Here is a 15,672-nt window from a genome sequence, read left to right on the forward strand (position 1 = left end):
TACAAACACTACAGTGTAGAGTCAGTGGTCAGTGAAGTTACCATGGTTTTTCCAAATCGTGTACATACATACAAATGTGAAAACAAATGCTTGTTCTAAACTTAAGTACTTAGCTTAAACTTAAATTACTTATTTTATTTGTCAAACATAAGTTACCAAGTGTGGTTACTTCCCGGATTAAGGGAAATATAAAACACTTAACACTAACACTTAAATTATCAAATTAAAGAGCACAACAATAAAGCCACATTGAAACAAAAATCTTAGGTTTACGATTAAAAGTATCAGTATTTCCAGCTCCTCTCAGTTCCTCTGGCTGCTCCAGGGTTTTTGGAGCCTATAAAGGCTGAAAGCAGCATCACCAGACGTTTCTGATCGACTAAAAGAAGAACCAGAGGATCTGAGGAGCCTTACTGGTTCATAAATTGGAAGCACTTCTGAAACGTAGACCAGTACAAGCCCACATTGTTTAACATCAATATGAAGACTTACAGGTGTCACGGTGATCTGTAAGCCTGCGTGGTTGGGCACATGCTGTACGTGTGCATGATGACACAGTAACACACCATTAACACAGACCACTTGTTGAGTTTTATAGAAAAGTGAGTCAGTGTAGCTCGAAAGAACTGAAGTCAACAACAATTATTGTTACCAAAAGTGATATATCGATAATAAATAATTTTACAATTTGTGTTCCAAACACATTCATGATTTTCTTTACGAATATTGTTATGGTGAGAATTGTTCAAACCTATTGTGGACTCATCAAAGGTTTAACTTTCACTCAAATCGGGTGAATAACAAATGAGCGGCACCATCTTGAGGAGATAATATGTGAACCTCCATTATATCAGTGGAGAACGGTGAGGATGAACGATACCTAACAAACAGCCAATCGCAACCCAATATAGAAACTGATGCATGTTTGTTAAAGTAAAAATCACAGTCAGGGAGAGTGAGTGAGGCCAAAGCTGAGTATCCAGAGAGTGGGGCAGCTCTTTGACACTGACGACCAGTGACAGCCTCTCGTCCCTGAGGAGATCTTTGGGGCAGATGGAGCCGGAGGTGCAGGTGAACGGAGCAGGTGCTTAAAGTTTCACTGTGGCTGCAGACAGCTAAGGACAAGTTAACCACTGCTGTGTCAGACAAGCCAACATCTGAATGGAGACTTGAGGCCCACGCACTGTTTCCATGAGTAAATTAATTCACCTTAAGTTCACTCTTCTGACTTCATTTCACTCATTGCCTCTGAAGCTAATCTGTCTGTGGTTAATCCCTCTTCAACTGCAGGCAAATGTGTGCTGACCTTGGACAAAAAGCGTCCTCCTCACCAGATGTATCTATACATGCAACCACCGACACAAATATTGAATTTAGATTATCTTGAAATGCTACACTCCATGTGTGTGTGTGTGTGTGTCTGTGTGTCTGAGTGTGTGTACCTGGTTTCTATTTCTGGTTTCTCACATATTAATCTGTATGTGTATTTCAAAATTAAAAGTACATCAGACAAAAAAAACCTAAAAGAAAAAAAAGAAGCATCAAAACCACCACTTTCTCTATATTTGTCTTCCTTTAGTGAGCAATTCAGCTGAAATTCACTCCAAATTGAATCTACAAAGACAAATGATATAATAGAAAGTGCCTTACACTTGTTTTTAAGAATGTACACTTTTAGTCAGATTGGCTATTGACAGATTGTTTTATGTCCAATGGTTATCAATTGTTTTGTGTTTTTTGTACATGAGCAACGTCGAAGAAAATGTTGTCACGACAGACAACAAAGTATGTATGCAGGCAAAATCTAAATTAAAGATCCAACATCAAACTTTTTTCCACTTTTCTACATGTACTGTAAATGTATACACTATACACTTTATATATGTAGCCTATATATATATAAAGTGCATGTTAAGTATATATAGTGCACATAATGTGGATGTGCAAATGTGCATATCAGTAAATAAATCAATGCATGAAAAATATTTTGACAACCTTATGGCCAATGATATATGTTACTTTTTATGCAACGTACTTAGTAAATGTAAGCTGTATGATGGCGTTAGAAGAGGATTACCGGCGAGTATCACAACATCTTGTGTGTAAACTTTTCAGTATGGTGTCACTAAGGCTTTCCCATGCGTCAGCAGGCTGAGTTCACCTATTTATTTTGTGACATATAGAAAAGCTTGTGGCCTAAACCATATTAGCTAATAAGCAGGTGGGAACCTGCTCTAAGTGAATCTACTGTGGATTTAGAGAGCTCTGTATCTGTCTGGATTTGTATCAAACACTAATTATTTTCATGTTGGTTTGTTCTTGTCATGGTTTGTTTGCACGTCTGTTTCAATAATGTGCCACAAGAGGGAAATTTAAGCCAGAGGATCAGCTCCATCTTGTTTTTCTCACTAATAAAACAGCTGCTGTGAGTGGTGAAAAACAGCTGGCCCTTTCCACAAATTCATGTGGTAGTAAATTAAAGCTGCATTTTGTTTTGTTTGCTCTTTCGTCCTACATGTTTAGTTCTTTGCTCTCCACAAACCCATCACCCAAAAAGACGACGTGTTAAGCCCCTGCCTCTCGGGTTGATCTGAGGCTCTGACGTTAATCTCGTCAACAGATCAGAGACTGAGGGGCTGAGCACAAAGCGGGGCTACGCCATCCACCCCCTAATGGGATTGGCTGCCATCACTAGATGCGCTACTGCGATTAGCCTGCTTGGAAGCATCTGGGATTTAGACCTGAAACTCTCTGCCCCAGGCCAATAGCACTACAGTGAAATGAATGTGATGCTCAGTAAATTAAAGCAAAGCTGAAAGAGTCTGACTTACATACAAACATACTGCTACATTCACTGTTTGTTTTTTTGCTTCTTTTTTTTAGGGGCATTGATTGTAGAGTAGAGGGCAAGTTTCTGACCAGACTCGTCAGCTCTTGGGCGGTGCATTTTTTCAGATTTAATCACGTCAGAGTGAAACGTCCTGAAACAGTCCACCACATCATTCACGAGTCACACTTCTTCTTCTTCCCAGGTCCCAGTCTGTCAATCCTTTAGCTGCCCGCTGAGCCTATTTGACCTTGACGTCACTAAACTGGATTCTGTCTGGCCGGCTGAGGGGAAGACCCAAGTTCTGTTAAACCTGTTCAGCCTACATCACACTCCCAGAGAACATTTTCAACATATGACTCCATCATACCAGGTTTACAGAGAAAATATCCAATTACTCACATCTAATCTAGGTGGAGCAGCCCTGTTCTGTCTTTATACAGATCTGGTTTGATGAAAAAGATTCAGGGGTGCAAATGGGTGGGGCTTTGAAAATTGAAGACAATGTCCCACAATTTAAATATGACAAACGAACACACCTGCCTCATTTGCCCATTTCCTCAACAATCACCATGACACATCAACAACACAAACACGATCAATCAAACTAATGATGATTAGCAGGTACTTCAAGATGCTTGTAGCTGTCTCTCACACACACACTTCATGTTCACTGTCCACATAAGGTAGTAAACTCCCATTTCCACATCTATGTGTGTACTGCTGAATCTAGTCTCAATAGCAATAATGCTGGTATGAAACAATTAGCTTTACTTGTCTAACTTGTCTACCAATGTCTAACTAAAAACGTGAAGACATCTTGCCCACAGACACTTTAAGTGTTCACATTTATTTCTGTATCAAGTACAAATTTAGATGTTTGTTTCAAGGTGAAACCTTATTTGTAGGTAAGTATAGAATAGATTAAGTATACATAGAAGTAAAGAATACAGTGGAAAAAATTAAGTATTTGATGCCCTGCTGATTTTTTGAGTTTGCTCCCCCACAAAGAAATGGACAGTCTATAGTTTTTATGGTAAGTTTATTTTTATTTATTTTTCAAGTATATTTTTTGGGCTTTTTTTGCCTTTAATGGAAAGCACAGTCGAGAGAGAGACAGGAAATGGGGAGGCAGAGAGAGGGGGAAAGACATGCAGGGATGCGGGATTCGAACTGGGGCCACCTGCAGTGAGGACTGTAGCCTCAACACATGGGCGGCTGCTCTACCAACTGAGCTAAACACAAGTTTATTTTAACAGAGAGAGACAGAATATCAACAAAAAAAAAATCCAGAAATGATATCATATAAAGGTTATAAATTAATTTGCATCTGATCAAGTGAAATGAGAGAAAAAATCTGCAGGGGATCAAATATTTATTTTCCGCACCAGAGTCCCACCTCTTTAATCTGTCAGATCTCAACTCAAATCAGCAAATGCAACCGAACACACTTCAAGACTATATTTCAACCACAGTCTGGCTTCATTCAGGTTGACTAACACAATATGCAACTATACTAAAAAATGCATTTTCTTTTAGGCATTTTGTGTTTTAGTAAAATAATGTGTGAAATAGTACGTAGTCAGTCTGGACATATCTTCTGACCAGTCATTTCCTCACACATCTGTTATAACATTATATGGTCTGTTACTACGTCGTGTGAAAACCATCTGAAAGTGATGCTCTTTTTTTGGAGATTAAAGTACCAAAACTGAAGCCTTCTGACGCAGTTTGTTGCCTAATATATAGAGCAGTAAGCCGTATTCTGACTGAATTAGCACCATCAAATGCAGTCAAATCTCAGTTTAAGTCCTCCAACATGCAGGGCGGCAACGTAACAGCACAGCACTGGACACAAGGCCCATTGACCGCCAACTATCACCCAACTGCTCCAATCCAGCATCAACATGGAAAACAAGAATATTTTTTAGAGGTATTCATTCCCCCCCTCAAGATTATGTAACTAGAGAAACATGTTATTGCTGAGAGAGACCCCCAACTGAAGACTGCAGTACAGTGACAGTTGCTTTATTTAGCAGGCACCACACCACCTGGGATTTAAACGTCTTAACTATAAGAAGTTTATGAGACCTTAATTCCTCCCTCCATGCTTTGTCCATGTGACTGACACTGAAGTCAAGAGTCCAGTTGGCTGGGTGGATGGGATGACGCCTACACAGTTAGCCCAAACCACAGATAAATGTAAATAGACAAAGTTTTGACCCTACACTACATCGTATACACACACAAGCACAAGGGACTGAATCCTATGTACACACATTCATATATACATGTCTTTATAAAACACACACACAACCCAAATCAGGTTTTCTTGGATTAATTCCAGATGGAAAAACCATTGAATGACTCTCACTGTGCATATGTGTGTTTATTTTCTCCTTTTCTTTACATAACTCACTATTGCCCTTGTTCGACTAATTGGATTGGCTGGCCAATCAGGAAGAAGCACCTCCTAGGTCAGGGATTTAAGGAGAGGGAATTAAAGCGTGGCTCTCTAACAGAGCTGCTGAATTGATTTGATCCTTGAGAGGGGTCCCATCTGATCATCTAATCGAAAGAAGCCAACCAAGCCAGGAAGGCTCAAGCACCTCCCTCCCAATCCCCTTCCGCTCTGAAATCGCCTTTCAGCACGATTAGTGCTCCACCAAGATTCTCTGCAGCTGCTCACAGTCAACTGTCAAAATTTCCTTCATAGAGGATCTCGAGTTAGCGGAGGCAGAAATGGGTGCAGGAGCAAGCGCCGAAGACAAAAAGTCTAAGGAGTTGGAAAAACAACTCCAAGAAGATGCTGATAAGGAAGCTAAAACTGTCAAGCTATTATTGCTTGGTAAGTGGACTTTTGTTTTATCAGTTTTGATGCAAATGGCTCCGGGTGACCAGGTTTTCCACTTTCCAGCACTTCAGTAGTTTACAAACTCTGTTTAACTTTTAAACTTCCATCTCTGACAGAACAAAACCTCATGTGGAGGTTCAGGTCTGCGAAGTAGATCAGAAGTTGTCATCTGCCAACAGTCAACAGGTGTAACTGATGGGGTGCACAGTTACAAAGACAAGACTCAGATCTTAGAGAAATGTTTGAGTCACCTTTTACTGGTTTACTGAAATGTAAACAGTGGGTTACAGGATGAGACTTAATTTATGTTACAGATCATTACCAAATTGGAATAATTAGGAACCACCAAGACATCCATCAAGTAATGGATGGGTATCCATCGTGGTCTCAGTTTAGTGGAGCTTATTTCCTATTGTTTCTTAAGTCTTGGGTATGAGTCATCTGAGGTAGTGCTCAGCTGCTCTGGCAACATCTGTTCACTCCTTAGTTAGATTTAAGATATGGCATGATCAGCGGATTTACAGGCTGCACAGATGATTTGTTTCTGGGTAAAAGGATGCATTAGTTTATTAGAAAGATGGGAGGACTGTTTATGCTTGTGCAAAACTCAAAGGGCATTAGTGACAGAAAAGAGGACAGACAGAGAGGCGAGTGAGATAAGTTGAGTTGAGATAAGCAGGCCGAGACGCTACACTGAAATTTGAGTTGAAATACTGAAAATAAATATTTTGTTTGACTATGTTACAACATAGAGCATGCATGGGCAACCTATTCCTATTATTGCTATTATTGCTGCAGGTTTTCTTTCCAACCAAGCAGCAGCACACTGGACTGGACTCATTTAATCAACTGATCCCAGTCTTCAGACAGTTGATTGGTCAAACTGTGTGCTCTTGGTTGGTCTGAACAAAAACCTGCAGCCACACGACCAATTGAGGAATGGTTTGCCCATGTCTGACAGAGCAATACAATTACTGAAAGGGATATTTCAACACTTAATTTTGCCTATTACCATAATCACTATAGTCATAGCAGGTTCATTACCTTTAATTGTCGGTGCATGTTGTTTTGAGATCAGCAGGGGAGAGACGGAGGCTTATGGTATTTACGTTTCCTTCATCAAACTAAATACGCAATCCAACAACTCCAAAACGCTCTCATGGACAAGTTGTGACCTGCACATTCATCACGCTATGAAATAATAATGGAATGTTACGAGACAGAGTTGTTTTCGAGGCAAATGCGTAACTGAAGCTACATTTCAGACACGGCTGAGTGTCTGAGTGGAGTGATTTCAAAAGCCAGTAGTTCTGAGTATTTGCTTCATGTCATGATGTTGTAATGTTACATAATTATATTATTATTTCATAGCGTGGCGAATGTGCAGGTCACAACTTGTCCATTTGATGAGGGAAACGTGGAAATACAGTGCAGCTCGCGTCTTTTCCCCGTCAATCTAAAAACAGCTGAAGGTAATGAACCTACTCCTAAAACTACAGGGATTATGGCAATAGGTGAATTTGCCAAAATGTTGAAATATCCCTTTAAGCATATGGTGCACTTTGCAGAAAAGCGTGCCATGATCTAAACTTCAGGAAAAGATTTTCATGTGATCTACTTCTGCATTCATTTTGAGGATGTGTTGTTACCAACATGATGATTTATTCTAAACTTCAAGTTGTTCAAAGGCTGCAAATATGAGGGTTGTGGAAACATCTTCAATATCTGCCAAAACCACTTGATTTGAAAAACAGTGACAAGACCTACTTATGTTTCCTCTCGGCTACAACTTAAAATTAAGAGTGACTTTTCAATTCTAATGGAAGGACACTGGTGCTTAAAAGATCATAACCTTTGGTCTAAATGAATCACAGCACAGCAGTGATATGTCAATCCGATTAGCTAACTGGTTTAGTGCAGATCCACTTGCTGAGGTCTCGGTTGATCCCTCAACTTGCACATTATGTATGAAATGTGTTTTATTACCACAGCACAACTCAGGGTCAGGAAACCAGTGAATATTGTGATGAGACTCTTGAGCCTTTGTTCAGAGAAATAGGATCAAAAATGAAAATTATTTCAGGATTGTGACATTGTGACAAATTATTGTCAAATGAGTCAGGAAAAAAAGAGAAAAAAACTTTCAAAACAGCAAAGTATGGACATCTGTGCTGCTACACTAGTGATAGATGCTGTAAATCAATCATAAATCACTTAACTATGCAACTTAAACATTATATATTACTGTAAGACGCACTTACTGAATTTGGAAAGTCCTATGTTACAGTATCTGAAACACTATTCACAGACTGAATGTGTGACTGAGTTGTTTCTGCAGCACTGTCCTGTGCCAGAGAAATTATAGAAAAATACTTTATAAGTAAATAAATGGGAAAAACAGCAGGTGTATATTGCAAAGCAACAGGTTTGAAACAGATTTGAGTGCTTAGCTCTTTGAATGCAGGTGTGACAACACTCAACATCTCTTAGTAAACCTTCCCTTGCTTGAAAACAGCCCCATTAGGAAAATATAGCACAGAGGCCTAAAGATGGTAAGTTACAAGACTGCTACTCTGCAGATCTTCACTGCATTAAGATTTGAATCATCTCAGATTCAAATAGCATTTTTTGCAAGTGTTTGCATATCATAAATGGAAATTTAGTTATGTCTGCAAAACCTGCACCACTTCAGTCCAGTAAATTCTGCAGTTTCCTAGGTAGGCACTTTTCCTTGCTCTTGACAACTCCCAACTAAAACTCCCTGTAAGTTCTGCTGTATCTACAGTATGCTCTGCAGGATAAACATGGACATAGAGCCCCCTGTTAAAACCCAGATTTAATGTCACTGCAAAGCCTAAAGACACACTCACTAATGAGCACTGGGTAAAGAGTGACTCTCAGAGGGGATAAAGGAACTCTTCATTTCATCCTCGCAGCTGATGCAAACCAATATTAATACCGTCACGATACCACCTTTACTACCTCATTACAATTTGGAAAAACAAACTTGTTAATGACTTACTAATGATTGCTGAGAGGGTTTGATGGGGCCACATGAGTGACGGCTTGAAGTCTTTAAATGCTCAGCAGTAAGTCTAAAGATGGGGCTTAATGTGGCTCCAGTGAGCAGGGCAGCCAGCTTTGGTTGCTCTGTGACGTGATAAATTCCTTCTGGCCTCAGTTAGCTTACAGCGCTGCACAGAGCCTGATCTCCCTGCAAGCTTTTCTTCAGCCAGAACATCCAATTGTGTCACTTTAACTGTGCATATAAGAATGATCCACTTTATATTGTATATGTACAATGATAATCTCATCCAGAGGAGCGGTTCCCTTTAAAAATTAAACATCAAACATGGATTTCTGATTTGCCAAAGGTCGGACATGTCTACTCAAAACACTGATATTCAGTGACATCTCTGCATAACTAATTGTAAATCACCAGTTTTAGAAGGACAAATTCAACAACTCAATAACTGTAACAGTGTTTTGTTGTTCCTCTAAGTAAAGCCAGTTTCATGTCCTCTAATGAAGCTTCACAGCAAACTGGGAACCATAACGCTTCAGAGAACTTCATGATCACCGTGGCATATTAACAGAGATGAATGCGTGCATTATACGAATCTGTTGTCTCCACTACCACGGGCAACAATGTCATGTCTAACATGGATTCAAATTCAACTTCTAACACTTCACTCTCTCACTAAAATTCAGTTTTCTGTGTCTTTGTGTGTCTCTTTGTCACATGTGATGTTTATAAATCAGGCTGACGTAAAGATTTACTGTTGATAGGTTGATAATCTTATAATGACACATCCATTTGCGTGGATACTCATGTCATGATGTCAACAATGATGTTGTAATTCTCTGTCCCTTTGAGTTGCACAGTCCAAATGTGGTATTAGTCACTTGTGGTGAAGGCAAACATCTGAAAAAGGGCCAGAGAAAAATCATCAAACTATCTAAATGGACAGCAAAGCATTGTGGGTCGATGAAAGACTTTTCTATTTTGGCCGGACTGCTCACTTAAATTGCTTAGTATCATAAACATCCTTCTTTTTGTTTGTTTTTGGCACAAACACAGTTCTTTTCTGCACAATGTCCTGACAGAGAGAAACTCAGCAGTTTTGGTGTTGGTGCTAATCTTTGTCTTCTCTTTCAGGCGCTGGTGAGTCAGGGAAAAGCACCATCGTAAAACAAATGAAGTAAGTATTTAAAAAAAAAGGGTAACATACGTACTTTGTGTCTTCCACACCATGTCACCGCTCAGGAATTACAGTACAGCTGAAGGGTAATTTAATCTCATTGGTCAGGCATGAAGCCAGCAGGCCAAAGCATTCTCATCTCTGTCTGTCTCACTTGCAGTGAGGCTTTTTACAAAAGGTCAACAGGGCAAACATCCGCTTACCCTGATTTGTCAGCACTTGTTTTGTACAGTCAGTTTCACTCTGGCAAAGGGAGCTGAGTGAGGTTTAGAAACACACCACATGGTGGCACTGTGAGCACCTGAGCCAGTGGTTATCCAGATAATTTCTCTGCTGTATGAACATGCCATTTTACATGCAATCCAAACAGAGAGTATTCAGTGCAATATCCTAGTACTTACGAATAGAAAATGTCCACTGGCTCTGGCTAGGAGAGGATTAACACAACGAAGTTTGAAAGCGAACTGACTGTAACTCTTTTCCCCCTTTGCTTTTACTTGTGCACAGGATTCTGCATCAAGGTGGTTACACAAAGGAGGAACAGATGGAGTTCAGAGCGATCATCTACGGCAACATCCTGCAGTCTGCTCTGGCTATCATCAGAGGCATGGAGATGCTGGGCGTCGGCTTCGGCGCACCTACTGCCCAGGTCTGATGTTGCACTCAAAAGATGACAATCAGACATCACTTGTCCGATTTTTAATATTCAATACATAAAAACCATACTGTAAATATGATCATACTATATTCCAGTGCAGTGCTGCTACTGATGAACTGAACTTTTGCTCTGTTTGCATGAAACCACAGGAAGATGCACAGAAGCTGCAGAACTTGTCAGACTCCATTGAGGAAGGCACAATGCCTGCTGAGCTGTCTGACGTCATCAAGAAGCTGTGGAATGACAGTGGTGTGCAGGCCGGCTTTGACAGGGCTGCTGAGTACCAGCTGAACGACTCTGCTGGCTAGTAAGTCCATGCCCACTGTTGGAAGGATGCAACAGCAGCTACTGTAGCTCAGTCTTTGCAGAAAAGAGGGTGTCGCATCTGAGACCTGATCTGTGTATTGTTTGTTCTGCCATCCACAGCTACCTCAATGAAATGGACAGAATCTGTAAGCCAGACTACCTCCCCACTGAGCAGGATGTGCTGCGATCTCGAGTCAAAACAACTGGTATCATTGAGGAACAGTTCTCCTGCAAAGAGCTGCACTTCAGGTAAGTCGCCGGTGGATCCTGAACATCTGACACTGGTAAAAACTGCCTATAGCTCTAGTCGGCACTTTGACGTGCGGCAGACGCTTGCCTGGCTGACTTTCTTCCGACTTTCTGTGGTGAACAGGATGTTTGACGTGGGTGGCCAGAGGTCAGAGAGAAAGAAGTGGATCCATTGTTTCGAGGGTGTGACCTGTATCATCTTCTGCGGAGCTCTCAGTGCATACGACATGGTGCTCGTAGAGGATGATGAAGTGGTGAGTGGGAACACAACCATTTGACCATGAATTCCGACTTATGAAAAGCTTGCCGACTATAGATGCTCACCCTCTGTTCCTTTCTGTCCATCACAGAACCGCATGCACGAGTCCCTCCATCTATTCAACAGTATCTGCAACCACAGATTCTTTGCACTGACCTCCATCGTGCTTTTCCTCAACAAGAAGGATCTTTTTGAAGAGAAGATCAAGAAAGTCCATCTGAGTATCTGCTTCCCAGACTATGATGGTGAGACCAACTGACTCCGCTTTAATAGCTCAGTATTAAAACCTGCTGTACTCTGTAGGAGTCTCAAGATGCCGGGAATAAAACCACACCAGTTGGTCAGAAGTCAGACTCTGATTAACTTGGGTTGATTATTGTTTTATGCGTTCAAAACAAACCAACTGGTAAATACCATTATGGTGACGACAGGGAAACCAAAACTGAAAGATTTCGACAAAATCGCTCAAGCAAGAAATACTGAGACTCAACAGCTGACAGAGAAAGCATTGGCCTTGTTCCCTAAATCAAATCATCTGATGCACAACATTTTATCAGTCTTACGTCACGTCAGCCAACTGTCCAAAGTGATGCACAATCAGAAGAGCTAACACTGCATCCCATCCTCACTCTCACTCACTCAATCTCTTTTAGGCCCCAACACATACGATGACGCCAGCAACTACATCAAGTTGCAGTTCATGGAATTGAACATGAAGAAGGGTGTGAAGGAAATCTACTGCCACCTGACCTGTGCCACAGACACAAAGAACGTCGAGATTGTGTTCAACGCTGTGACAGACATCATCATCAAAGAAAACCTTAAAGATTGCGGTCTTTTCTAAGCAGCTCTGGAGTAAAAAGAGGTGAGCGGTGACCACAATGCATCTCTCCTGGAGACTTTGTTGATACAGGGTAACATGGTCCAGATGAGGCAGACCCCATGGCAATTCAATTTAACACTCACACAGCGAATCATATCTGGCCACTCTGTGTTGCCAAGCAACAACTTCTAGCCATAACATGAGCGCAACAAACTGAAAGACACTTTAGACCTTTTGGGACTATTGAGGATGAGGGAGATAATGAGAAGCACAAAAAGAAGTCTCCCTGTAGTGATCTAAGATTGAAACCAGTTAATCCCAAAGCAGCAAAATAAGTTAACTTTTCATTTTAGATGTATAATGAACTTTGCAACCTGCAGATCATTTCACCCTGCAGTTGTGACTGTAGATAGGCCTAAAAACATTTCCACATGAAGACAGTATTGTATATTCATTTACGTATGATCGGTTGTTTTGGTTGTCTGAGACTGATTTCTTATTTCCGTCTGTGCTGCAGAACTTCCTTTCCTACCTTAACCCCTCACATATTGGCATTAACTTGGAAGTTTACTGACGGAGCAGAGGATCCTCACTCACAGGAGCATCACTTCCACGCCAAGTCCAGTCCTGGTCCTTGACTGCTCCTTGCACCTCTCCATCTCCAACAGTACATCCCTGCAACACAGTGCACGTCCAGCTGGGTTGAAACAACTATCAAATCACTAAACATCATCGTTGTGGACATACAGCTTTCTACAAGATCCTTGGGTTTTTTTTTCTCTAAAGTACAGTATTTATCCACCACCACAAGCTGCTGGTTTGAAGGTATGAAGATGAAGTAGTTCGATCCTCATTGCTTCCTTTTGACTACTGTGTTGTGGTATGTGTATTTATTAAAACCAAGCCCTGTGAAACTAAGAAAATAATTTTAAAATGGGGGAAAATTATGATATTTTAAATAGCAACATTGCAACCTTGTTTTTGTTTTTGAGTACACTAGTCTCTGTGGTCTTGATATCTAAACTGTAAAAAGTTGCTGAGCAAATATCTCAGATATTCCCAGTGCTTGCGGTGTATCCAGATTACAAACCAAATTGTACATGTATCTAATCTAAATAGTGTTAATGTATTCATTTCACTTAACATTTTAATGTGATGGATAATTTTCAGAAGGTCAAACACGGTAGAGGAACTTTGTACATATGAGTAGATAACGCATTATATTTTGAAAGATAAATCTATATGAACGTATATGTGTGTGAGAGAGAGGGGGAAACACTAGAAGGATGATGCTTTATTATGAAAAAGGAATGAAAATCTACTGAGTTTGTCCTTTCTTATGAAAAGTAGAAGCATGAAATAAAGATGCATTAACTTCATCTGTGTCTCAATTTATTTTCTGCAACATCTGTCATCTGTCATTGAGCTAATAATGCGTATTGAATTAGAGAAAACAGTGCGGTCCACAGTGACAGATTACCCCTGGCTGCTACTTGCTGGGGACAATACTGCTGTTATTTCCCTGTTCCCTAGTCGGAGGGGAAAATGGAAGTTCATCAACAATAAACCCATTGAGGATTAAAAAGAAATTACAGCAGAGATGAATCTGTCGAGGTTTACTGTAAGATTGTACAGGGACGGATTGGTGGGATTTGGGATCATGCAGGTCCACACGGACAGGTTTGATAATAGGAGGCCAGGATAAAAAAATTAAAAAAAAACTTATGTTGAGTGAGCTTTTAGTCTCAGATTTAAAATTGGACGTGTTTGCGAGTTTATTACTAAAGGGCAAGGTAGAGAACTTTTTCGCTTTGTTAGGCTACAGCTGGCTCATATTAAGGCAGTGCTCACTGCTCAGTTAGCAGCGAAAAGACGCAGGATTACCGTCATTGCTGGAGGCAGCCTAGTGGACGTCCGGTGCTTCAGGTCCGAAACAACCCGTCTACTTCAGTAAACAGACATTAGGCCTAATGGGCAGGAAGAAATACGGACTGCCGTTTGGCCCAAAAATGTCTAAGTTGACATTCGCCTTAAAAATGTGTAGCCTACATCTTAAAACGACAGAAAAATAACGAATTTACACGTCAAATGAACTAAAGTCGTCGTTTGTATGCTGTGTGTTTGCTGCGGTCATGTAGGCTCCAGATGGGCACATCCATGGTCTACGCACCTGACAGGTGTGTGTCATACTGTCATTAACACACCTGTCATTCACACACCTGATATTCCCCGGCATACGTTTAACCCATGATGGTCTAGACCCCCCCTCCAGAACTGCGGTCAAGTGAGCCGTCGTTCTTCCTCGCGGAGTCAAGCCAGCCGCACAAACATTTGAACTGCGCCCGTATCATAGAACTTACGGTAAATTCTCCGAGTCCACTGACGAAGCTAACGCTAGTTCAGAACCAAGCGAGATGACTTCCGGTTTTCAAAGTAAGACGCGGATAATACAAAGGCAAGGTGTGTGTGTGTGTGTGTGTGTGTGTGTGTGTGTTTCCGTGTGTGTGTGTGTGTGTGTGTGTGTGTGTGTTCCCGTGTAGGCTACCTACCTAACAGGGCCTTATGAATTTTAAACAGGAAAAGAGCCTTATACTCCATTTTTACTGTACAGTAACATGACTTTGGCCCATAAGTTCTGGCAATACTTGGTTAAGGTGACTTCAGGACCACCCTGGCTACTTCCACAGTCATTATCAAACAATTTTACTGTACCATTTTGGGGAAATTAAACCTCAAAGTTGCATCTCTAGTTTTTTTGTTTTTTCCTTTACAGGAAAAGTGCCTCATACTCCATTTTTACTGTACAGTAACATGACTTTGGCCCATAAGTTCTGGCAATACTTGGTGCAGGTGACTTCAGGACCACCCTGGCTACTTCCTCAGTCATTATCAAACAATTTTACTGTATCATTTTGGAGAAATTAAGCCTCAAAGTTGCATCTCAGTTTTTTTTAAACAGGAAAAATGCCTTACACTCCATTTTTACTGTACAATAACATGACTTTGGCCCATAAGTTCTGGCAATACTTGGTACAGGTGACTTCAGGACCACCCTGGCTACTTCCTCAGTCATTATCAAACAATTTTACTGTATAATTTTGGAGAAATTAAGCCTCAAAGTTGCATCTCTAGTTTTTTTGTTTTTTTCTTTACGGGAAAAGTGCCTCATACTCCATTTTTACTGTACAATAACATGACTTTGGCCCATAAGTTCTGGCAATACTTGGTACAGGTGACTTCAGGACCACCCTGGCTACTTCCTCAGTCATTATCAAACAATTTTACTGTATAATTTTGGAGAAATTAAGCCTCAAAGTTGCATCTCAGTTTTTTTTAAACAGGAAAAATGCCTTATACTCCATTTTTACTGTACAGTAACATGACTTTGGCCCATAAGTTCTGGCAATACTTGGTACAGGTGACTTCAGGACCACCCTGGCTACTTCCACAGTCATTATCAAACAATTTTACTGTATCATTTTGGAGAAATTAAA

At 40.7% G+C, this 15,672-nt stretch overlaps 1 protein-coding gene across 1 annotated transcript; it reads left to right on the plus strand.

Moving 5' to 3' along the window:
• The first annotated feature begins 5,344 nt into the window (after positions 1 to 5,344).
• gnat2 (guanine nucleotide binding protein (G protein), alpha transducing activity polypeptide 2) lies at positions 5,345 to 13,557 on the plus strand. The gene is made up of 9 exons (XM_085781808.1): positions 5,345 to 5,675; positions 9,841 to 9,883; positions 10,391 to 10,532; positions 10,691 to 10,848; positions 10,968 to 11,096; positions 11,221 to 11,350; positions 11,447 to 11,600; positions 12,009 to 12,220; positions 12,696 to 13,557. The coding sequence occupies exons 1-8, from the start codon at positions 5,570 to 5,572 to the stop codon at positions 12,197 to 12,199; spliced, it is 1,053 nt and encodes a 350-aa protein (XP_085637934.1). The 5' UTR covers positions 5,345 to 5,569; the 3' UTR covers positions 12,200 to 12,220; positions 12,696 to 13,557.
• The last annotated feature ends 2,115 nt before the right edge of the window (positions 13,558 to 15,672 follow it).

Source organism: Trachurus japonicus, chromosome 7 (genome assembly GCF_045865225.1).
Source record: "Trachurus japonicus isolate A0001 chromosome 7, Traja_1.0".
NCBI lineage: Eukaryota > Metazoa > Chordata > Actinopteri > Carangiformes > Carangidae > Trachurus > Trachurus japonicus.

Excerpts from the sequence above, each read along its gene's own strand:
- gnat2 (XM_085781808.1), top strand. The coding sequence starts at position 5,570 with ATGGGTGCAGGAGCAAGCGCCGAAGACAAAAAGTCTAAGGAGTTGGAA. Across the intron at positions 10,849-10,967 it reads CTGAACGACTCTGCTGGCTA|CTACCTCAATGAAATGGACA; the intron begins GTAAGTCCATGC and ends TGCCATCCACAG. Across the intron at positions 11,351-11,446 it reads TCGTAGAGGATGATGAAGTG|AACCGCATGCACGAGTCCCT; the intron begins GTGAGTGGGAAC and ends TGTCCATCACAG.